We start from the raw sequence: 21,559 nt of genomic DNA on the forward strand, positions 1-21,559 counted from the left end.
TTCCTACGTTCAGAAAACTCATTTTGCAAAGTTATTAAAAATTGGTACGGGGACTCCTGGGTTACAGAAAACACGTACAGTTGTACCTGAAAACCAGAAATATTTGTGACTTGACTTTGCAAGTGTCTGAGAAGAACCGCTCCATTATAGTGTGCGAATTCGCCCAGCAGTCTAAGTGAACATGTAAATTTACTTCACGTCTCAATGAAACGGATGATGCGTTCATTGTAGGTGTGAGTTTGTTCAGGATTTTTATCGGCAAGAATCAGATGTTCACACAGACTCTCTTCATGTCTTGGCAAGTCAATCACTAATGACTAAACCTAAAGGAGAACTTTTAAAAAATTCCTCTTATCTTTAACAAAAATATAAGTAGAGAGACTGCTTTCTAGTCATGTGTCCTTGTGGCAACACCTGCGAGCGACAGAATTAAAATGAAAAGCCCTCTCACAGAGTCTTCCTTGTCCTACCCGCCCTCGGGCCTGGCGGGGACTCTGGCTGGTCCCCTGGGCCCTGCGCTGTGGGCGTCTCTCTCTCCTGGACAGAGCATCCTCCTCCTTGTCTGAAAGGCAGAGAGCTTCGGTACAGGTGCCCCTGCATGCAGGAAGCGGGGCTGTGAGATCGCAGAGGCCTCCAGCATTTGGGCCCCGAGTCGGCCCAGCAAGGCCACCTCTGGGGATGACTCAGCACCAATGTCCCCAGAGGAGAAGACCCTGAACAGCTGTGCCCGTCCCCCGCTGCCCATGCCACATGACCCCCGGCCTGCTGGTGCCCAGGAACACCCGGCACCTCCAGCGGGGACTGGGATCTGCCACCCGAGGGCACGGCTGCCACACCCCCCTCTAACCCGGCCACCGGGCTCCACCCAGGGACTACGTACGTCTCTGCAGTGACAGGGCTCTGAGCATCCGTCTCTCAGGGTAAATTCCAGATTCCTCTGCAGGGCCCTGGGGAGGGTCGGGGTTGGCCGGAGTGGGGAGCCCCAAGGCAAGCCTTTGCCCAGAGGCCCTGCTGAGCTAGCAACCCAGAGGACAACGCACAGCGGGCAGGCGGGAGGGCCCTCGGGGGCTCGAATCACAGAGCCTGTGTCGAGGCGAGGCCCCCAGCTGCCTCCGCCGAGTCTACACCTGTGGTCCCATCAGCTAAGTGGGCACTGAGTGCTTTTCCCAATCAAAGCCCTGGGCGTGGACCACTAGCCTCACCCAGTACGTAGACCACTGATGTCCCCAGGCTGGCTCTGCCCACGTGGCCTGGGGGCCAGAGTCCAGGAGGCTCGAGTGACCCGGGCAGGACCACGACGGCATCCCACAGGAGGCCACCCTCACCGTGGGCGGGAGGGTCAACCTACCTACACATGGCAGGAGGCCACGCACTTCCCCGGCACAGACCGCGTCCAAGAGCCACATGTGAACTGGAAGCAGAAGACATGGGGCCCGCGGACACATGTTTCTTCACACAGAGTCCAAGTGGGTGGAGCGGCCACGTGTGGCCCCTGGACCCAGCTGCCTCGTGCACCCTGCCGTGAGGGCACATCTTCTCCTTGGCGGGTAGGAACGTGAACAGCAGCTCTGCTCCCTTGGGTGCTGGAGCGAGAGGACTGGGCTCCTGAACGGAGACTCAGCGGGAGGGGGGCTGGCCGCACCTCACTGCAGCCTGGAGGGGCTGCACCGTGTCCCCCCAAAGTTCACATGCCAATACCCTGACCCCAGAACCTCAGGATGTATGTGCAGATAGGGTGTTTAAAGAGGTAATTTGGGTAAAGTGAGCTCTTCAGAAGGGACCCCAGCCCAGGAGGACAGGTGGCCCCGTAGGAAGAGGAGGTCAGGACGCAGACACGCAGACACACAGAGGAGGACAGTGAGGACACAGGGAAGACACCGTCTCCAACCCACGGGACACGACCCAGCGCCCTGGGGTCCAGGAGGGAGGTGAGGCCACGTCTCACTCTGGACCCGATGTTTTCAAAGGAGGCGGATCGTGTGACCCCGTCTTCATTTGGAAGGTCGTGGACACAGAGGGAATATCCAGATGTATTTAGTTGTCACCTCCTCCCATTTCATATGTGTTAAGTGGACGACAAAGAAGCATCCACTTCTCCAGGTGTAGAGATGGAGAGTCACACACAGCGTGGAGGGGACCCAGGTCCTGGGGAGACAGATGGCGGGCAACACAATTATTAATGTAGGACAAATCCTTCAGGAGCTTCAGGACACACGTCCTGGGGCTTTCATTTCTGTGTACGTGAACATGGGCAAATCATATGCACCGTGACTTTGAAAATACCTTTAGAAAGACGGTCACATCAACAAATTCCAACAGTCCTCGTGACTGACTGGGATGTGTGCGTATGTGGTGAGGGGCTGTCAGGTCTCACTACCTGAAGCTGGAGAACATTTGATCAGAACATTGAAAAGGGCACATGCTCTGGACCCTTCAAAGGCAGCTGGAAATGCAACGAATACCTCTCAAAAGTGCAACCCTGAGCTGGTTTTTCCAGACTGACCAAGCAGATAGGTTTCCTTGTGTACTTGTTACTTTAACAAAAACTAAAATGCTTTCTTTATTTCTTTTTAAAAAGGGCACAATTGCTTTTTAAAACTCTCCCAAAAGATTCCCTTTCCTAGATTGTCTTTAAGCAGTTAGTTAAATGATACAGGTATCTCAGGAGAGTCGTATAGTTTTTTTGTTTATAACTCACCAAATATCAGTGTTCTTAATGCACAATATAAAACTGAGGTGGTCAGAACATTTAATAAACCAGAAAAGCACATTACCGACTTAACACCCACTAACATTTCTATCATCCCTTGTAGTGATTTAAATTCACTAAAGAAAGAATAATGATGCGATCTTCTTATGTCTCTTTCCTGGAGGAAGAGGACCTTTGTTTGGGACCCTCCACTTCAGGCTGGGAGGGTGAACAGTAAAAGCCTCAGAGCACCGGCAAGGGCGAAGTGTCAGGGTCCAGGATTCCATCTCAGTCTAATGTTTTTTGCTCAACCCTGTGTGAGGACTTGGGGTGGGAACACCAGTGAGCTGGAACCTCTAGAAGGCTCAGTGGGACATGGGTGCTTCATCCCCACAGGGCACCACGCAAACTCCAGGCTCTGACGTGAGTCACGGAACATCTTGGGCCCAGTCGTGGAGGGTGACTTGAGCACAAGGACCCGCTGTTCCTGGGTGCAGCCAGCCGGCCCAAGATGCCTGTGGAAACGGTTACGTCAGGGCACCGGCGTCTGAGGCTGTGTGCACAAGGCCACCCGTCTGAGCGTCTGCCCTGAGCCAGCCAAGGACTCAAAGGAACATCCGGCCGTCTGAGCGTCTGCCCTGAGCCAGCCAAGGACTCAAAGGAACATCCGGCCTCCACTGGGATGGTCCTCACGTCCAGGGCCCTAAACACAGGCCGACACCAGCTGGGGCCCCAGTAAAGAGGCTCCTCTGGGTCCCTGCGTTCTCTCGGAGCCACCCCGTGTGTCACATCCAGCTGCCTCATCTGTGTTCACGTCCCTCTCCAGGCAAATTCCACCCAAAGTTCCAAAAGTGTGTTTCCAAATGCTGCCAGCTGGCTGCCTGTGCACAGCTCCAATGCCTCAAATCCAGCGTCCCAACCCGAACAGCTACCTCTGCGTCTCTCCCCCGGTTCCCCTCCTTCCCTGGCTTCCCCAGGGTCAGAAGCGGGATCTCCACGGCTTCAGGCCACAACTCAGCCTGCCGGGGCCCTGGCTCTGCTCCCTGGCCGCTCCCAGGGAGGCAAGTCACCAAGTCCCTGCTTTGCTGTGAAGGGGGCTTGGAGTCTCGCCCTTCCTCTCACCGTCTCAGCCTGTTCCCACCATTTCAGGGAGAAATGACCGTAACTGTTGACGATTCCCCACCTGCTTTTCTAACTCACTTACTGTGTTACTTTCAGACGGATCTTTCCTATGCTGATCATGTCATTCTAATGCTTCAAATATGCCCTGATGTCCCGATGCCTTGCATACGTGTTAGCATCGAACCTCAGCTTTCCTGGAGGGAGCATCCTTGAATAAGGCACCAAGAGAGGGAAAAAGAGCAGGAAGGAGAGGAAGATGATTTCATGTAGAAGAAACCCAAGACTCAGGCGGGAAGTGGAGAGGTGCAGAGACCCCACACTCTCTACAGACCAGAAGACGTGCCTCACCCCCTCTCAGAGACGGGATGCGGGGCATTGGCAGGGCTCCTCACGCTGCCTCTGAAGACAAACGTGCTCTTTTTCATAAGGTGTTTAGCTCAGAGAAGCAAGAGAGAGGACAGTGAGAGCGTCACGAGGGGCCGGTTTTACTTGGTTTCTTCTTTCCCGACACTTACGCATTCTTTCCCTTTCTTCCTCATTCCAGGGCCAGAGGCTCAACCTCACATGGACCCAGGTGAGGCCACACCTGGCCAGCACACGGCCTTCTGTGCAAACACAGAGGTAAACGTCCAGCCAACCCAGGAACGGGAGCCAATCCAGCCCGGTGATGTGGGCGGGGAGTGGAGCCTGGAGCCTCTTTATAGGTGGGAGGCCAGGCCCTGGGCAGCTGGGCACGTCCAGGGTCACCTGTCCTGCACACCTACCTCTTGGCTGAGTGGAGGAGAGGGTCTGGCTGTGAAACTTTTTGGCTTTCCTTTTTCTGAGAGAAATCCATCACTGAAACTTGTAAAGCAGTTCAAGGGAGGCTGTTATGTGGGCTCAGGGCACATCTGGGAGGCTGACTGAGCAGAGCCGCGGGGCTGATGACTGTTAGGTCTCCTGCGACCTCAGTGCAGAGAGCGCGGCCGGCAGGTGTGGCCAGGTCGGTTCACAGGTCAGCAGGCCCTGACACGTGCTCCACTCAGGATGCCCCGTCAGCACCACCCCGTTTAACAAAGTTCGTGGCACCAAAATAGCAGCAGAACATCCGAGGCTAGGAAAAGAAAAATTGGGAAAATAGAAATGATTGATTTGGAATTTTTGCTTTGTCTTAACGGCTCCATAATTCTGAAATCAGTTTATAAGCAGGGAAAAGAATGTTGTAGGAAATCCCACATGCATTTAGAAATTTTATATACCTCTTTTCTAAAAGCTCAATTCTTTGTATTATTCATTTTTTAAAATTCTACAGAGATGTGTTATGGGAAATAGATTTGTTTTATTCCCTGTGATTATTCCCAGAAGTTTTACAGCATTAAGCATCACCATGAATTAAAACAGTTTGTCACTGAGCTATTCTGCTGACAACAGCTGCCCAAGAGGAGGGATCTCTTTTCAAATAGTTGGGCAGGTAAGGCCTGTCCACACCGCAGACATGTGGGTCAGAACCTCCCAGAGCTCAGACCCAAGCTTCTGAGAGCAGCCGCCTTGCAGGGACTAGTGCGTGGAGAGTCGTCGACAGGGACTCTAGCTGAGGAGTTGACCGTGACCTTGACCGCCCGATGCTCTCAATTCCTCTTCAGGATGGGGGCTCGGGCCATCCTGGGCACCACGCTGGCTGTGGCCTCTGTCGGAGCTGTCTTCTCTTTCATCCTGAGACACAAGGACCTCTTTTGGGGTGAGTAACAATAAATTACGGTCTTCTGAAATCATAAAGTTATTGCTCCCAGCGACCAGAACAGGAAGCATCGTGGGTTCTCCAGAATCAGGTAAGACCTCTTCAGTGTTTCTTTCACTTTCCAAGAAAATAACAATAATTCTTGAGTTTAGAAGGATTAGAATACAATTCTTTCTGAAAAATAACTGATTTTCCTATGATTACACAATAGAAAATTTCCATGTTTACCTACTCATATGTTTGAAAAACATTTCTTTGGGAGTAGTTGTTTGTTCCTGTATCACAAAGTCATTTTTCATTAAATCACTTCTGTGTTGTATTTTCTGGAATCAGGGTGCTCCAATGTCAAATTCAGTTAAGAAATGTATAGCTATGCTATGGTTGAAATCATCACAGCTCAAACTCTGCTCTGTTTTGAAAAAAAAGGAAAAAAAGGTCCCAAGCACGGAGGAGGGATGTGACTGGAGCAGGGTGTCGGAGGGCATTTCGAGGATGCTCTCTGATCACCAGCCTCTGCAACACGGGCCCCCCGGGCAGGCTCGCCCCTCTGGGCTCTTCAGAGCTGGACATTCTGCTCCCCTGGCCCCTCCCCCGAGCCCCGGGCCCCTTGATCGCCCTCCAGGCATGATGAGTCCACGCAGCCACGTCACCCCAGGGTGTCTCCTGCTGAGAGCCATGGAGTCTCCAGTTTCACCGAACACGGAGGCCTCGGGGTCACGTGAACAGTTGCACCAAAGTCCTTTGCAGACCCATATGCTCCTTAAGAAAATGGCCTGGCCATCGAGGCCGTGAGGAGGCCGGGGTAAGGCTCTGTCCCCACCCACTACTGACTGGGCCACTTTCCTGTCTGTAAAATGGAGAAAACTGGAAGATTCTCCACCACAGTTCTATTTGTGAGTATCAATAAGATGCTCCATCTAAAGTACTGAGTGCATCATGCCTGGACAATACGAACTAGAAAAAAACAAAAACCAATTCCATCTAAATATCCTCAAGCAATGTGGTCCCCCTCCTCCCAGCCCAGTAAACCCATCTCAGCAAAGGGGTGCAGCAAATGCTTTGTGAATTAGTCATTGCATTTCATATTTACTACAGTCCTGGTTCTACAAAACCATAGTGACAAAGGTGTCATGAGTAAGAGCCATTCAACAGAATATAAATATATCTGCATACTAGGGTTTTTAGTTTTAGAAATCATATATTTTTTAAAAATTGGGAAAGGTATATCTACAACTTTGCTAGAGCAATTTTTTATTGTTTCCCCATCTCTAAGAGGTTTTTTTTTTCCTCAAACTTTCAGTATATATATAAATAATGCACAGTATAGCATCTGATAAAAATGCTGCAATTTGGAGCCTAATTTATTGTTCATTAGAATATTCTGAAGCTGGCTAATTACTTGTTTACTTTGTAAATTAATTATTTAGAAAATATCCTTAGTCTTACAGTGTTTCACTTTCACAGCCTTTAATACAATGATTTTTTTTTCCCAGTTGACAAGCCAATGGTCATTTTAAACAAAATAATTGCGCACTGGTTAACTTTCTTATTTATTTATTTATTTATTCATTTATAATTGAAGAATAGCTGATTTACAATATCGTGTTAGTTTCAGGTACAGCAAAGTGATTTAGTTATACATATACACTACTTTTTCAGATTCTTTCCCCTTACAGTTTATTACAAAATACTGAGTATAGTTCCCTGTGTTATATACAGTAGGTCTTTGTTGGTTATCTATTTTATATATAAAAGTGTCGAACTTTCTTTGAAACATAACTTTTATCAGTCATATTTCTCCGTAGCCAAAATTTCAATGACGATCTCACCCGACTTTTTGTCTGAGTTTGGGTTTATATCACTTGTGTTCACAGACTTTGTGACACGAGCTGTCGGATTGCTCCCTCTCGCCTGTTCAGAGCCAGCTGGGGGCACTGGGCATGAGGACCAGGTCCGGGCTGGACCACAGACGTCCATCTCCACTTGCCAGTGGGGAGCCCCTTGGGGTGGGGTGTCTTCTCTGTGGGCTGCTCCTGCCCGTGGGGTCCAGTCACCCGTTCACAGCTTAGAAAGTAGAGGCCCCAAGGATCTCAGAGATGGCGGAGCTGTGGCCATGCTCACTGTCACCTCCCAGGTCTGTGCGTGGAACCAACACACACGTTTGAATCTGGCTGATAAACACTCAGGAACAACTATCCTCAGGTGTCACACCAGTTTGGGAACTGTAGGCAGGTTTGCACAGCAGGAGTTCAAGTCCTCTCTCAGAAACTCCGAATAGAGCGTTTATCATGGAAACCACGTGAGTTCATCACCACACGGACTGGGGTTCGTTTCTCCTGTTTGTGCAAAGTCTAGATTTAAGTGCAATCATCTGTGTGGCAAATGTTCCAACACGTCATAGCTGTTACAAGAGAACCAGATGCAAATGAACAAGAGGCAGCAGAGGCATGGCTGCAGATGGGGGATTTGGGAGGCCAGCCTGAGGGGTGAACCTGTTTAACAGGGAAAGTGGGGAGACTTATTCCAGTTCATTGGGTTTCAGCACACAGGTATCATTAAAGTCAGGACTAAACACAGAGCTCAGAGCCAAACCACATCCTCGGAGTTCATCAAGAGTACAGCTCAGAGAGGAAGAGTCCAGCACTCTTGCCTTGTTTGTTTGTTTGTTTGTTTGCGGTATGTGGGCTTCTCACTGCTGTGGCCTCTCCTGCTGTGGAGCACAGGCTCCAGACGCGCAGGCTCAGCGGCCATGGCTCACGGGCCCAGCCACTCCACGGCATGTGGGATCTTCCCGGACCGGGACACGCACCCGTGTCCCCTGCATCGGCAGGCGGACTCTCAACCACTGCGCCACCAGGGAAGCCTTTGCCTTGTTTTTTAGTAGTCACTCTTTGGAAATAAGTGACTTCCTTCTTTCTGGCCTGTAGTGTTTTGTTGCATAACGGCTTCCTGAATTCCAACTCTTTCCATACGGGATGACCATGTATGAGGGGACCTTCTAGGGGCAGCACACCCCCGCTGGTGGTACCCACCTTCAGAAGGCTGATGTCTCCAGATCAGATGAATCAGGAAACTCCCTCAAATTTAGTTTTCAGATCTGAAAAGAAGAGGTTAGGTTGCGGATCTCCCAGTCTGTGATCCTACGGTCGGATGCTGCATCTCTGGACGCCACCCCGTGCCCCTGTGGTTGCTCAACAGCAGCTGAAGGAGGTGATTGAAGAGCCAGGAAGGGAGATGAGCCTGACACCCCACCCCACACGGTGAAGAGGAAACGAAACGGGTCACATCCGCCCGCTACCGGCAGAGACTGGAGGCAACTCAAGATGAGAACTACAATTTTATGGGGAATTTTCAGCACAAAAATATATTTCTTATGCAATATCTGAAAAGATAATACTCTGCAGGCCTGTAACACTATCTTTAGGAACTCGGTAAACTATTTCATAGTAAGGAAGGGTACTGGAGAATAAGTCAAATATGATCGATTACGCTTAAATGACAACATTAATATTGTCAAGAAAAGGAAGTATCTCTCTAGCAACTGTTAATTCCAAAGACACTGGTGACAGATACACATTTTCCTTTTACTGAATCTGTTCTCAAATAACTGCCAAGTGCCTGCGAAGAGCCAGCAGTTGATCTCATTGCAGGAGGCTTAAGAGGCGGGGGAGTCAGTGCATTCGGCCAACGCAGGGCCAGGCTGACCTCAGAAACGAAAATGTGGATGGAGGGTTTGGACGGGAATGAAAGGAAATACATGAAGCTCACAGGGCCTTAAACCCCGAGATTTCGTGGGGCTCCCAGTCCTGAGAGCTGAGTGGAATCCCCTCCAGCCCCAGGGCAGGGGTCCCTGAAAAGGCCGGCCTCTCCTACGGGCTCTGCAGCCCCAGGCTGGTGGCCCCTCTGGGGTCCCCCTGACTCCCCTGCTCTGCCCCCTTCCTGTGCCACACGCCCCCCGTGTGCTCAGACCCCACGGCAGGAACCCATGGCCGTGGTGGCCTGGACCCGGCCGAGCTGAGGCCGCTTCCGCCCCGTGTGCCCTCAGCCAGCCCGGGGTTGGAGGCGCAGAACGGGCACAGAGAAGGGACCAGAGGGAGTCACGTTGTGGAATGTGCGCTGATGGCTGGGGAAGGACACTGAGGGGCTGCAGGCGAAACCCGACCGTCCTTCAAGGTGCCTTTGTGGGTCCACCGGGGGCGGGACCCCACGCTGGGCTCCTGGATGCAGGATGGACTCTGACAAGGTCTCCGCCTCCCAGCAACCTGCCGTCTGAATCCCCCTGAACTTTTCTTACAGTTTCGAGCCCCTTTACTTCTTCTTGCAACAAAATCTTCCGTTAAATTTTAGGACAAAATCTACCCGGTAACTTAACCCTCCTAAATTTGCTCAGGAATTTAATATATTTTCTGGAATACGCTATGCCTATGTAATTCTAAAGATATGGAAATTTACCATTTTAAAAATAGCTTTCTTTCTATTTAGATGTGTAATGTTCAAGAACATTCTGATATTCTATTTATTCTTAGAAATGAATGCATTTCCTCTGATGAAGTATTGATTATGCAACAGGTAATTTAGTAACAAAAGTTACTTGTGTGCGTTATTGGAAGGAGTCGCCTACTTTATAATATTCATTTGGAACCTCACATTTTAACCCCAAGATGGAATCTTAGATTATTGTCTTAGTCCATTCGGGCTGCGATCACAGAACCATGGACTGGGGGGCTTATAAACAACAGACCTCTGCTTCTCTCAGTCTGGAGGCCGGAAGTCCCAGATCAAGGCTCCAGCACCTTCAGATTCTGGTGAGGACCCTCCTCCTGGTTCACAGATGGGGTCTTCTCACTGCGTCCTTGCCTGGAGGAAGGGGCGGGAGCTCATGGGCCCCTCATACGAGGGCAGGCACCCCATCATGGGGGCTCCAGCCTCAGGACCTCATCACCTCCCAAAGCCCCTCCTCCTGACGCTGTTCCGTTGAGTGCTAGGAGGTCAACGTACGAATTCTGGGGAAACGGAAACATTCACACCACAGAACTTGTTAAACATGCCAGGCAGTAAAAACTAAAAGAAAACGTAAGGGTCTTTTCACTGCAAACTGCTGGTGTACTGGAGTAGTTTATCTTCTCTTAAATGCACAAGTTAAAATAGCCAACTATTATTATAAACTTTCTATACCACTGGTTTATGTAACTAAAACTCTCAGAAAAGAAATTATTCAAAATCCCTGGAGGTGGCTCCGGCAAGTGAGAAGTAAGAATGGCCGGGCTGCCAGCGTAAGGATGGTGCTGGGTCCCTCCCCACCCCATCCCCAGGGTCTCTGCCAGCGAGGAACCAACACTCACTTAAGATGGGGAAACGGACCCAGGACCCCACGGAGGAGGGGCCCAGACGCCGCGTGGTTGTCACTACATCCAGCTGCATGTGGCGGGGAGTTTGCGAACTCTGTGTTTGATGGTGTGATGCTTCGTTCGTAGGAGAGACGGAGGAGTGTCGAGTCAGGGGCATCGTGGAGGCGAGCAAGCTGCTGGTGGACGAGGCCGTCTACTCCACGATGAGAAGGTACCGCCCCGGGGGTGGGAAGGAGGTGCGCCAGCTCCTGGGGCTTTAGCGGATTTGCCCATCATCTTCTTCACAGTTTCCTCCACCTTACAGATTAGGGGCTGAGATTCACATGAGCTTATTCTCATTTCTGGGGTCACATGCAAACAACCGAGAGAACCCGTATTCAAATTCTCTCTCTAGCAAAACAGAGCAAAGGGCAGCGATGCAGCCAGGGTTCAATATATCCTGGTTCAAAAGACAGATGAGGGAGCCTGGCTCCGGCAGAACTGGCCTCAGAGCCAGGTGGCAGGAGAGGTCCAGACACACGGCCCCAGGGTCCGGGCTCTGGGACACAGCTGTAACCTTACCTAGGAATTAAATCTGCCCCCCCATTTCCTTTTTTTTTTTTTTTTTTTTTTTTTCCCGGCACGCGGGCCTCTCACTGCCGTGGCCTCTCCCGTTGCGGAGCACAGGCTCCGGACGCGCAGGCTCAACGGCCATGGCTCACGGGCCCAGCCGCTCTGCGGCATGCAGGATCCTCCCGGACCAGGGCACGAACCCGTGTCCCCTGCATCGGCAGGCGGACTGTCGACCACTGCGCCACCAGGGAAGCCCCCCCCCCCACATTCCTTTTAAATCATTAAGAAACACCTTCATTTTAAATATAAAAGTGGCATCAATATTAAGAATATTATAGTCTCACATTAGATGTTTGTAAAGCAAACACGACAAACACACAAGAATCTAAAAAGCAGGTTTTATCTTCACAAGTGTGTTATTTTGCTGGAAGCTGACTAATAATTATTTAAGGTCTCAAGATACAAAATATCACAAGACAGAGGTTGGTTTACTTCAAATTTCTATTATTCCACCAGAAAAGGCCCTATTGTCCATATTGGCTGCAACTAAGTTTTGCTTATTTTATAAAAACTTGAATCAAAGGGGAAAGAAGGAAGAAATCTCTTGAAGTGTGACTCTGTTAGTGTGTCCACGACTGTGATATCAACTATCCATGAAAAAGGGGAAGAGCTACTGACAACCCCCATGGAGAGAAGGCACTGAGCCTCCTCGGACCCCCCTGCAGTGAAGGGCTGCACCGTCCATGACCTGCTTTCTCCCGAGGGGGAACTGACCGTTTGCAAAGTCTGTGGCCTGGGGGCTTCGTTTCAAATGTAAATGTTGAAACAAAGGCTACTCGCTGACTGTGCCGCACAGTGGATTTTAGTAACAGCAGAAGAAAAACACTAGAAATCTGGAAATTAGGCTGTCCCCACTGAGACCTAGGGGTAAGACAGGAATAAAGACACAGACCCACTAGAGAATGGACTTGAAGACATGGGGAGGGGGAAGGGTAAGCTGTGACAAAGCGAAAGAGAGGCATGGACATATATACACTACCAAACGTAAGGTAGATAGATAGTGGGAAGCAGCCGCATAGCACAGGGAGATCAGCTTGGTGCTTTGTGACCACCTGGAGGGGTGGGATAAGGAGGGTGGGAGGGAGACGCAAGAGGGAGGGGATATGGGAACAGATGTATATGTATAACTGATTAAATTTGTTATAAAGCAGAAACTAGCACACCATTGTTAAGCAATTATACTCCAATAACGATGTAAAACAAAACAAAACAAAACAAAAAAAACCAGGGAGCTGAGTTCCAGGCCGGCCCAGGCCCTCCTGCCGCCCCAGTGCTCTGGCCACCATGGCCTGCGGAAGGGCCCGGGGGCTGGTGGGCGGTGGCCCAGGAAGATCCTGTCTGCTTTCTAATACACCAGCTCTCCTGAGAAGGGGCCCTGGCGGCCTCTCTCCAGACGGCTCTCCAAGGGTGTCTGCACAGCGAACAGCCTTGGAAGACAGAGCTTTGTTCACTGTCTGACACGCGGTTAAGGACTCCCTCTGGTAAAGGCCAGGCTTCCTGTCCTCCCGGAAAGACCCGGCTTCCTCTGCAGGACCAGAGCCCACGGGCGCTGCCGCCCTAACAGATCACCACAAACTCAGTGGCTACAACAACGTAACTTACTACCTTACCGTCCTGCGGGTTGAAGTCCAACACGTATCTCACGGGCCCAAAACCACGGTGTCAGCAGAACCGTGTTCCTCCTGGAACTTCAGGAACAAATCCGTTTCCTGCCTTTTCCACGTCCCAGAGGCCACCTGCATCCCTTGGCTCCCGGCCCCTTCCTCCGTCTTGGAGCTGTCACATCCATCTCTCCGAGCTCCCTCCACTGTCACCTTCCCCTGCGGCTACCCTGGGTCCACCTGGATCATCCAGGACAAGATCCCCTTTTATGATCAACTGAGTAGCAGCCTTGATTCCACCTGCAACTGAACTCCCTTTGCTGTAGAAACGAACAGGTTCACAGGCCTCAGAATCAGGACTGGGACGTCTTCGGGGGCCAATACCATGTCTACCGCAGCGTCCAGGGTGTGGAAACAGACGCCAACACGGGTGGGCAGCCCTGAGCAACAGCCTCATTTGTCTCTGAGCCTGGAGCCTGGGGTCTCTGAACCTGGCTCCCATGGGAGCTTGTCAGGAAGAGCTCTGCCCCTCAAAGTTCACGGCCTCACAGTACCTTTGGAAAACATGCTGGCAAATCCAACACGCTCCCACGTTAAGTTCCCTATTGTGTACGTTTATACACACACTGGCTGGGGTCTAGCGTGCCGTGTGTGTAGGATCTTCAATTCTCAACGTGGTCTCCATCAGTCACAGGCTGTCATCCTGGTGCTCCGCCTTCCTCATCTGTAAAATGGGCCCGCCTAGCGTTGGTCTCCTGCGCTTTGATGAGCAATAACTGAAGATATGGAGTAATCTGGGTCGGTACTCAGCCGGCACTTGCACGTCACCTCCGTCAGTGGGCTCCACACATTCCAGGTTGTTAGTAACCAGGGGAATGTGTGAAGGATCCACTTGCTCGGAGCTGGCAGAACGACTGAAGCACAGCTGGGCCATTTCCCCAAGACCTCAGGGCTGTGAACCAGAAACCCAAGGGCAGTGGTAGGGGGTGTCCTGCCCCCGAGCTCCGCCCCGACGGCTCTCAGGTTAGGCTTAGAGCTGGTTCTCACACGGGCTCCTGGGGCCTCGGTGGTGCAACCCTGCAGGGGCCACCAGGGGACGGCAGCTTCCTGCACAGGCCACCTGGGTCCTGCCCCTCCAGGGGTCCCCGGGCCCTGAAATGCTGGTGGGTAGGTGGGTCCCCTGTGGTGGGAGCTGCTGGAATCCCAAAGGCCGGGGACCCTCGTGAGAGGACAGAGGGAAGGGAGGGTGAGGGGCACCCGCGGCAGGACTTGCAGTTCTCGCCGCCGGCGGCTCCGTCACCTGCTCAGCTGTGCCGTGAGATGCGTGACTGGCAGCAGGGACACAGCAGGGTCGCAGCCTCAGCACAGCTGCTCTGGGACCAGGACAGGCTGCTTGCTGGCTCTCAGAGTCCCATCCATCCGCTGGAACCCTCACGTCTACCTGGGCTGTTCTTTCAAGTTTCAAAATCAATTTATTTATCCACAGTAATATTCTCAGTGAAACATTAATTAGCACTTAAAATATCCTTAAATAACACTAAAAATCAGTATTGCACAATAAGCTAGAAAAACTGTCAACATAAACAGTGAGACGACCTTATCTCAACAAAAATTTAAAGTATATTACAAAGTGGCCAAGAAGAATGAATCAGCGGCAAACATACACAGATGAGCCATTGTCAGAAAGTGTTCTGAAACCAACTTAATTTAGTTTTCATGGCAATGTGTGGTAAATGTACAGGCAAAGTTAGCAAACCCATTGACTAACTGGACTTTGATGAGAAGGTTGATCTCACACAGCTGCTATGAGGATCAAATGACTCGGCTCTGCAAGTTTGTAAAAGACAAACATTGCTCGTTCTCTTCACCTTTCAACACTGGCAGACTGTCTACACTTGGGTCCCATCCCTTCACTAAATCCCGCGGGCCTTGTGGACGGGGTCCTTGAATCCCTACCTGCCTGTCGCCTGGCAGGTACTACGTAAAGGTGCGTGTGATTGATTAGTAAGTAATCACCAAACACCATAAAAGAATAATTGACTTTACATCTCCGCTTTGTGCCCAGAAACCTCCACAAAAGAGAAATCATTTCTCCGTCACAGCTTCTGTCTTTTTCCAAACTCCCTGAGCCCACCAGCCGCGCCGCGTCCCGGGCGGCGGACATCATGGAGGTGTCGGTGCAGGAGGCGAAGAGGAGGGCTCACCGAGGGTCTTCACCGTCCGGGCCGCCCACAGGTGAGCACCCGGGGGACGGGGGGTCAGGGCCGGGCAGGGCTGTGCAGGGGCTGGGGGTCCCCACAGGGCGCGATGCCCACTCATTCACAGGACAAAGGAGCGGTTCTTTAAGAGGCTCAGGAGTTTGGTTTTGTTAGTCTGGGAAATCACTGCTTCTCTGCTATTCAGATCGGGTTTGGAGAAGCAGCTCGGTAATCTAAGTGTCCCGCTCTGTGGTATGAAATGATTGAGGGATACTTCCAAGGCCCCGACCGACCTGGTTAAAACCTGGGGGAAACTCACTTCTGTGGGACGCAGCGTGTTCCAGGGAGATGACGACAGCAGCCCCGCTTCTCCTGAGAAAACTGCCTCGGGGCCCTGCTCAGGCCTCTGGGAGCCAACGTGCTCCTCCCTAAGATGGGGCAGCCACACTGGCCGTCCACTCGGCTGGCCACAGGCAAACCAGCAAACACGAGGGGCGAGCTGCATCCCATCAAAGGCTCTGCTGATGTTAAGATACTGAGTGAAAGTGATTTCGATCATAGGCACATTTCTAAGTCCAATGATGAGGAATTAAAAAACAAGATTATTTTTAATGAACTTATGGAGACTTCTTTCAATGTGGTGCCATGAGCTACTTGGTCTCTGAGGTTTTCCTCCCAATTAGCTGTAGATTAGTTTAATACTGATTTACTTAGTTTTTAGAATAAGACAGACTCAGCTAAATCGGGATTAACCTGAATTCTCAGATACTAAACTTAGAAGTTAAGTTTAATCAACTTTATAGCAACCAAAGATCCATTTGAAATGTTTTTATTGAAGCAGTTGAAAACTGTCTCTAAGGACTGTTGGCCTGTGATCCTGTCTCGGTGCAGCTGGGACTCCGGTAGCGGTGACTGCAGTCAGCGGTCCTGCCGGCCTCGGGTTCACGGTGTAGTGTTGCAAGGCCATTGCCCAGGTCTGTGGGTGTATTCAGCTGATGGGTTTGGGCCAGGCTGTGGTGCAGAACTGAAGAACCCCTTAGTCTAGGATGTTTTCTATTATTTCCACTATCAGCATAGCCAATCTAGAAATTTCAGAATTAGTAAAAGTGGAAGGATCCAAATGTTTCCCCATCAGTTCGTCACCAAACAGCATCTACAATCAAATGTTGGCACCCCTCCCCTAGGGTTGTTTCCTGACATTGGTTTTGTATTAACATAGCTATGATCATGGTTCTTTTTTTAAAAAATAAATTTATTTATTTATGGCTGCATTGGGTCTTCGTTGCTGCGCACAGGCTTTCTCTAGTTGCAGCGAGCAGGGACTACTCTTTGTTGCGGTGCGCGGGCTTCTCATTGCGGTGGCTTCTCTTGTTGTGAAGCACGGGCTCTAGGCACGCTGGCTTAGTAGTTGTGGCACGCAGGCTCAGTAGTTGTGGTTCACGGGCTCAGTTGCTCCGCGGCATGTGGGATCTTCCTGGACCAGGGCTCAAACCCATGTCCCCTGCATTGGCAGGTAGATTCTTAACCACTGCGCCACCAGGGAAGTCCCACTGTGGTTCTTCTCATGGACTTTGTCTGTTAGACTCTCGCATGTGCTTGAGCGTTTCCTGGTACGAAGCCTCACCTTGTTAAGGAATGTGTATTTCTCTATCGCCTAAATAAAAATTGTCGTCTAAGCTTCATTTAACTGTCCACATACAGTCATTCCATAGAGGTTGTTCAGTGAACATTAATTAAGCTAGCTTTGTTTCTCTCTAGCTTGAAAATGGGATGTGTGTCTTCCAGTGTTTTTCTATCTTGATTTCAGCGGGATCTGGCCAGTTTTATGGCATTATCTTTGAAGATTTATACAAACCATCTTGGAGAGTAACCAGTGATTCCTTCTACCAACAGACAAGAAAGTGGTCCTTGCTTTGATTTGTCAAATAAACAGCAACAAAACTGGCAAAAAATAAGAGACTGTTTCCTGGGGCCCTAACCTAGAAAGATTTATGAGAAGGAACCAAACATCAACATGAAGGAAAAAAGAAGGGTTTTGTAGATGGACACATGGATACTGTTAGGAAACTTGACTGAGGTAGGGTTTGCGGGGAGGATAAAGGCCAGGCATTCACCGTCTTCTGAGGTCAGGGCGTGGGCCCCCAGCCTCAGCCGAGCAGCATGGCAAACGCTGGAGATTCCACAAGTGAGGCTGCGGATGCCTCTGAGAAGTGCTTACCTCTGGGGTCAGAGCTCTCAGAATTGCTTTTCTGAAAGATCGCAAAGCAAAAATAAATTTTAAACCCCACATTACGAGCAACGAGGACACTCAAGGGGGTTCAATGACAGAGGATTGATTTCAAGGAGAAGGAAGGGCTTCCCGCAAAGAATGAGGAGGTTTCTGTGTGAATAACGATCACATTAGAACATTTACCCCGTCAGGTAGGTTATTACAATCGAGGGCTGAAGCTTTGGTGTTTGTTCCTTAGATGTTTTATCAGAAGATCTACTGAAAACGATTGCAAACCTGTCCGGATGCCAGCCCTACATGCTTCCCCCCAGATGTCCAAACACCTGCCTGGCAAACAAGTACAGGCTCATTACGGGCGCCTGCAACAACAGGTAATTCCTCAGTGCCCTCGGTCTCACCTGTAAACTGTATTTGAACATGACAGGTGCCATCAGGGCAGAGTCTCCATAGATTGTTTGAGGTTTCATTAAAGGAAGTGTACAGTATTGACTTCATTATATTAAGAACTGGTCAAGCCTCTTCCTTACACCCATGTTTCCAATACTTCTGTGTGTATCTTTAATAAGACACAGATTTTAAAGGTCTTCAGCTCCCTGGCAGCCAGGTACCATTTTCACCAGCGATGCTAATCATAAACCTTCAGGGGTCCCTGAGGTCATCCCAACTTTCTTCCATTTCTTTTTCTGTGTATTTGCTGTCCACTCTCAGCCACCAACTCAGGCCGTCTCATACTCTGATCGCTCTTTCCAGAAGGTCAGTCCATTTGGGCAACCCCCAAACATTCCAGGTGACCCCAACCACCTCTGGGCCCCCGGCGCCCCCAGGCCCCCATGTGCCGTGTTCTGGGGAAACTGTACTTGCAGGTGGATGTGGGGTCACGGACGGCAGGACCAGGGTCAGGGGTCTCCTCTGCCCATGGCGCCCCTCCCAGCTCCGCTCTCTGCTGTCAGCCCCACCGCCTGCCAAGGAGGGGGCAGCCAACGCCCCCTGCTCATGGGCTCTGGGGGACGCACCTTCCAGGGAACTGTGGGTGGAGACCCAGTCCCTTTCTTTCCTTCCGTGATGTCGATTGAATCTTGTGTCACAGTATTTACAGCAACTAGATCCAAAGGACCAGCAGGGACTTCATACTTTTTTCTGCCCCAAACATAACATACCTGCTCAGAAAACTCAAGTGATACCACCTTGAAGCCTCACTAACTGTTTTATAAATGAGACACACCCCAAGGTGGCCGATTCTCTCTGCAGGCTCAGACTTGCTAGTTCAAAACCTGCCCACACCAACCTCAAATGTTCACACATCCACTTGTTATAAAAATAGCCCCCAGAGCAGATTTTCAGCTGCCTGGTGTCTGAGAGACAGGAGCTGGTGTTTCAAACAAATCCCAGTCACGTGGAGCCACGGGGGGAGCAGACACCTGTCTCCCTCGTGAAACTCTCCTCCAGAGACGTGTCACCTGCTTGTTGTCAGCTCTGCGACCATTTCCAATGTGGTTGTCAATCCAAATCTACTAAAGGAAGCACGTGCTGGGGCCCCTCTGGGGCCGCCGCGGTTATTCCGCTCCAGCCTAGCAGCATCCGAGAGCGATGCCGGAAGCCTGGAGGGGGCCCCGCCTGGTGGCTGCGAGGTCCCCACAAGGTGTCCCTGGGTCCTGCCGAGCTGGCTGGGCTCTGACCCGACCAGAGGATGAGACGGTCACAGAAACCATGTGATGTCCCGGGAGCTGCTGAAACATGACAGTCAATCAGAAAAAAAACACAAACAAACAAGCAAACAAAAAACCCAATCCCCTGAGCAGTTAAATTAACATTCTCATTATTCTTAATTGAATGAAAGAGCAGCACTTTATGGGATTGCAGTAAAGACAAGCCGACTGTAACAGATCAGAACACTGTACTAAAGCTGACTTACTGCAGCTGATTAAATGCACTACTGTCCCATATGGTTTTGCAAATTAAGCCCCTTTGGTTGTGCTGGAGACCAACGGAGTATTAAAACTAGAATTATCCCCATTTATTGTCCCTTCGGACGTGCAAAGTAACCATCACCACCTACTGCTACTCATCATTCCTGAGTGGCCCCTGGACACTGCGGCAGGGCTGGGAGTGAGCCACAGAAGCAAGAAAGTCCCTTTTCTCCAGCGTCAGGAACCCTGGGATGTCCCTGCCTTAACTGTGGGCTGTTGCCTCAAACAAGAGCTTAGAAAGTTCTCAGCAGCCCATGGTTCCTTTACTTCTGGGCAGAGCATCCAAACCAGTCCCATTTATAGAAGAATGGTGGGTGGATGTTATGTCTCAAATGGTGTAATAATGTAGTGTCAAAACAAACCAACTAAATTCTTCAATATTTATATTTACAAATACTTTAAAAGTTTTAAAAACCCTTTAGCTTGCCATGATTCTTGTAGACTTCACTCCCTAAATGTTGTGAGTGTCTACACATCAGATGCGGGAAAGAATATTAGAAAGCCTAGATCCCAATCTTTTCCAATTCAAATGCTTTTGCTACGTGAGCTCAAAGACCCAGCAAAGTTGTCTCCTGTCCACCTGCAAACTCCAGCCTCACTCCTTTCTTTTTGGAAGATTCTGCAACCACCAAACAAACACCCCCATGGCTATTATTGCCATAGGGATGCGTTGATAAAGGCCGAGGGACCTTGGATACCACAACAATTTTGTACCCAAATAATTCATTTTTAAAAAACAGAACAAATTTTTCTCTAACAAAAAATTCTCCTTTTTTTCTTTTGTCTTTGAACTATCACTTCCATTCTAATTTGTCTGATGGTTTTTTTCTAAATGTAGGATATTTTATGATTAAAGTATTTTATTTTCTCCTTTTACATAGTCCTTTACTTTTACATATGCTCTCTAGGCATTTTATTCTTGTATTTTCTAAATGTTACATAGTCACGTATTTATTTTATACATTTACATATGTGATCACATACGTATATATTTACTATTTATATGTGATTTGCACGAGGACTAGTTACCAATCATCTGTCTCTCATTTCCTCATTGCTGGAAACATTTCTGGGACACACTGATTCTTACTGATACTGGTCCCTTTGACTTAGAGGCACCTGCATGACTCAAAAGTCATGCTCAGAAGTAGTCTGTAAAATCAAAATATCATTAGACATAACTTTGCCTCATCATGCACTTTATATTTTTGTCAAAATACATTTTGACCAATAGAATGAAACTGCAGATCAGTCTGTTTATGGAAAACATTCCCATTGACCTTAATTGGCTGAGTCCGTGCTCACTGTTAAATCCGTGAACCAAGTGAGACTTGTTGATACTTTCAGAAAAAGCTTGACTTATTTTTGATTCAAACAAATGTACTAATACAACCATCTCACTTCTGAATTTAGGACATTTCAGCAAGTTCCAAAGATTCCACTTTCTAGCAGAAACTTTGTTCTAAAGGTAAATACTGGCGACAGGAAAGGGCATCCTGCCCAGGTGGTCGTAGGAGCTTTGACGGGAGCTCGCTCAGCGCGGCAGGGTTTCAGGTGTGACTCTGTCCGGAGCCCCACGGAGGTGCCCATGGCGAGCTCCCGAGTGACACACAGCCTCCAGAGGACAAGCAGGGAAACTGGGCAGTGAACGTGGGAGACACATGGACGGGCAGGACGCCACAGGTTCACGTGCTGAGGAGGGAGGGCACGTGCATGTGGGCTTTGGGAGTCAGCTCCCTTGAGACCACCTGCGCCCTTAGCCCGGGAAGCGTCTCAGCACCACGGGGGCGTGTGGTCCCCACTGGACAGAGGGCTTCACCCTCTACAATCACCCCAGGGACGCCGGCTCCACTGTGTCACTGGGGACAGTTCACTGCGTCGGCCCTGCTGCTTCGTCCCTCCTTGACTCAAACACGGAGCCCCGCTGTCTCCACAGAGACCACCCTAGGTGGGGAGCCGCCAACACAGCCCTGGCCAGGTGGCTGCCCCCCGCCTACGAAGACGGCATCAGCGAACCCAGAGGCTGGAACCCACACTTCCTGTACAGCGGGTTCCCCCTGCCCCCGGTGAGTGCC

The 21,559-nt window shown here is 50.2% G+C and overlaps 1 protein-coding gene across 3 annotated transcripts in view; it reads left to right on the forward strand.

The window, feature by feature from the left end:
* Positions 1 to 5,434: 5,434 nt before the first annotated feature.
* TPO (thyroid peroxidase) overlaps positions 5,435 to 21,559 on the forward strand; it is a 29,912-nt gene continuing 13,787 nt past the window's right edge. For all 3 annotated transcript variants that reach the window (XM_060117302.1, XM_060117303.1, XM_060117304.1), the window contains exons 1-5: positions 5,435 to 5,528; positions 11,003 to 11,087; positions 15,155 to 15,324; positions 17,756 to 17,888; positions 21,421 to 21,550. In XM_060117302.1, coding sequence (XP_059973285.1) covers positions 5,435 to 5,528; positions 11,003 to 11,087; positions 15,155 to 15,324; positions 17,756 to 17,888; positions 21,421 to 21,550 — 612 coding nt within the window. The remainder of the gene's footprint in view (positions 5,529 to 11,002; positions 11,088 to 15,154; positions 15,325 to 17,755; positions 17,889 to 21,420; positions 21,551 to 21,559) is intronic.

Source organism: Mesoplodon densirostris, chromosome 14 (assembly GCF_025265405.1).
Source record: "Mesoplodon densirostris isolate mMesDen1 chromosome 14, mMesDen1 primary haplotype, whole genome shotgun sequence".
Classification (NCBI taxonomy): Eukaryota; Metazoa; Chordata; class Mammalia; order Artiodactyla; family Ziphiidae; genus Mesoplodon; species Mesoplodon densirostris.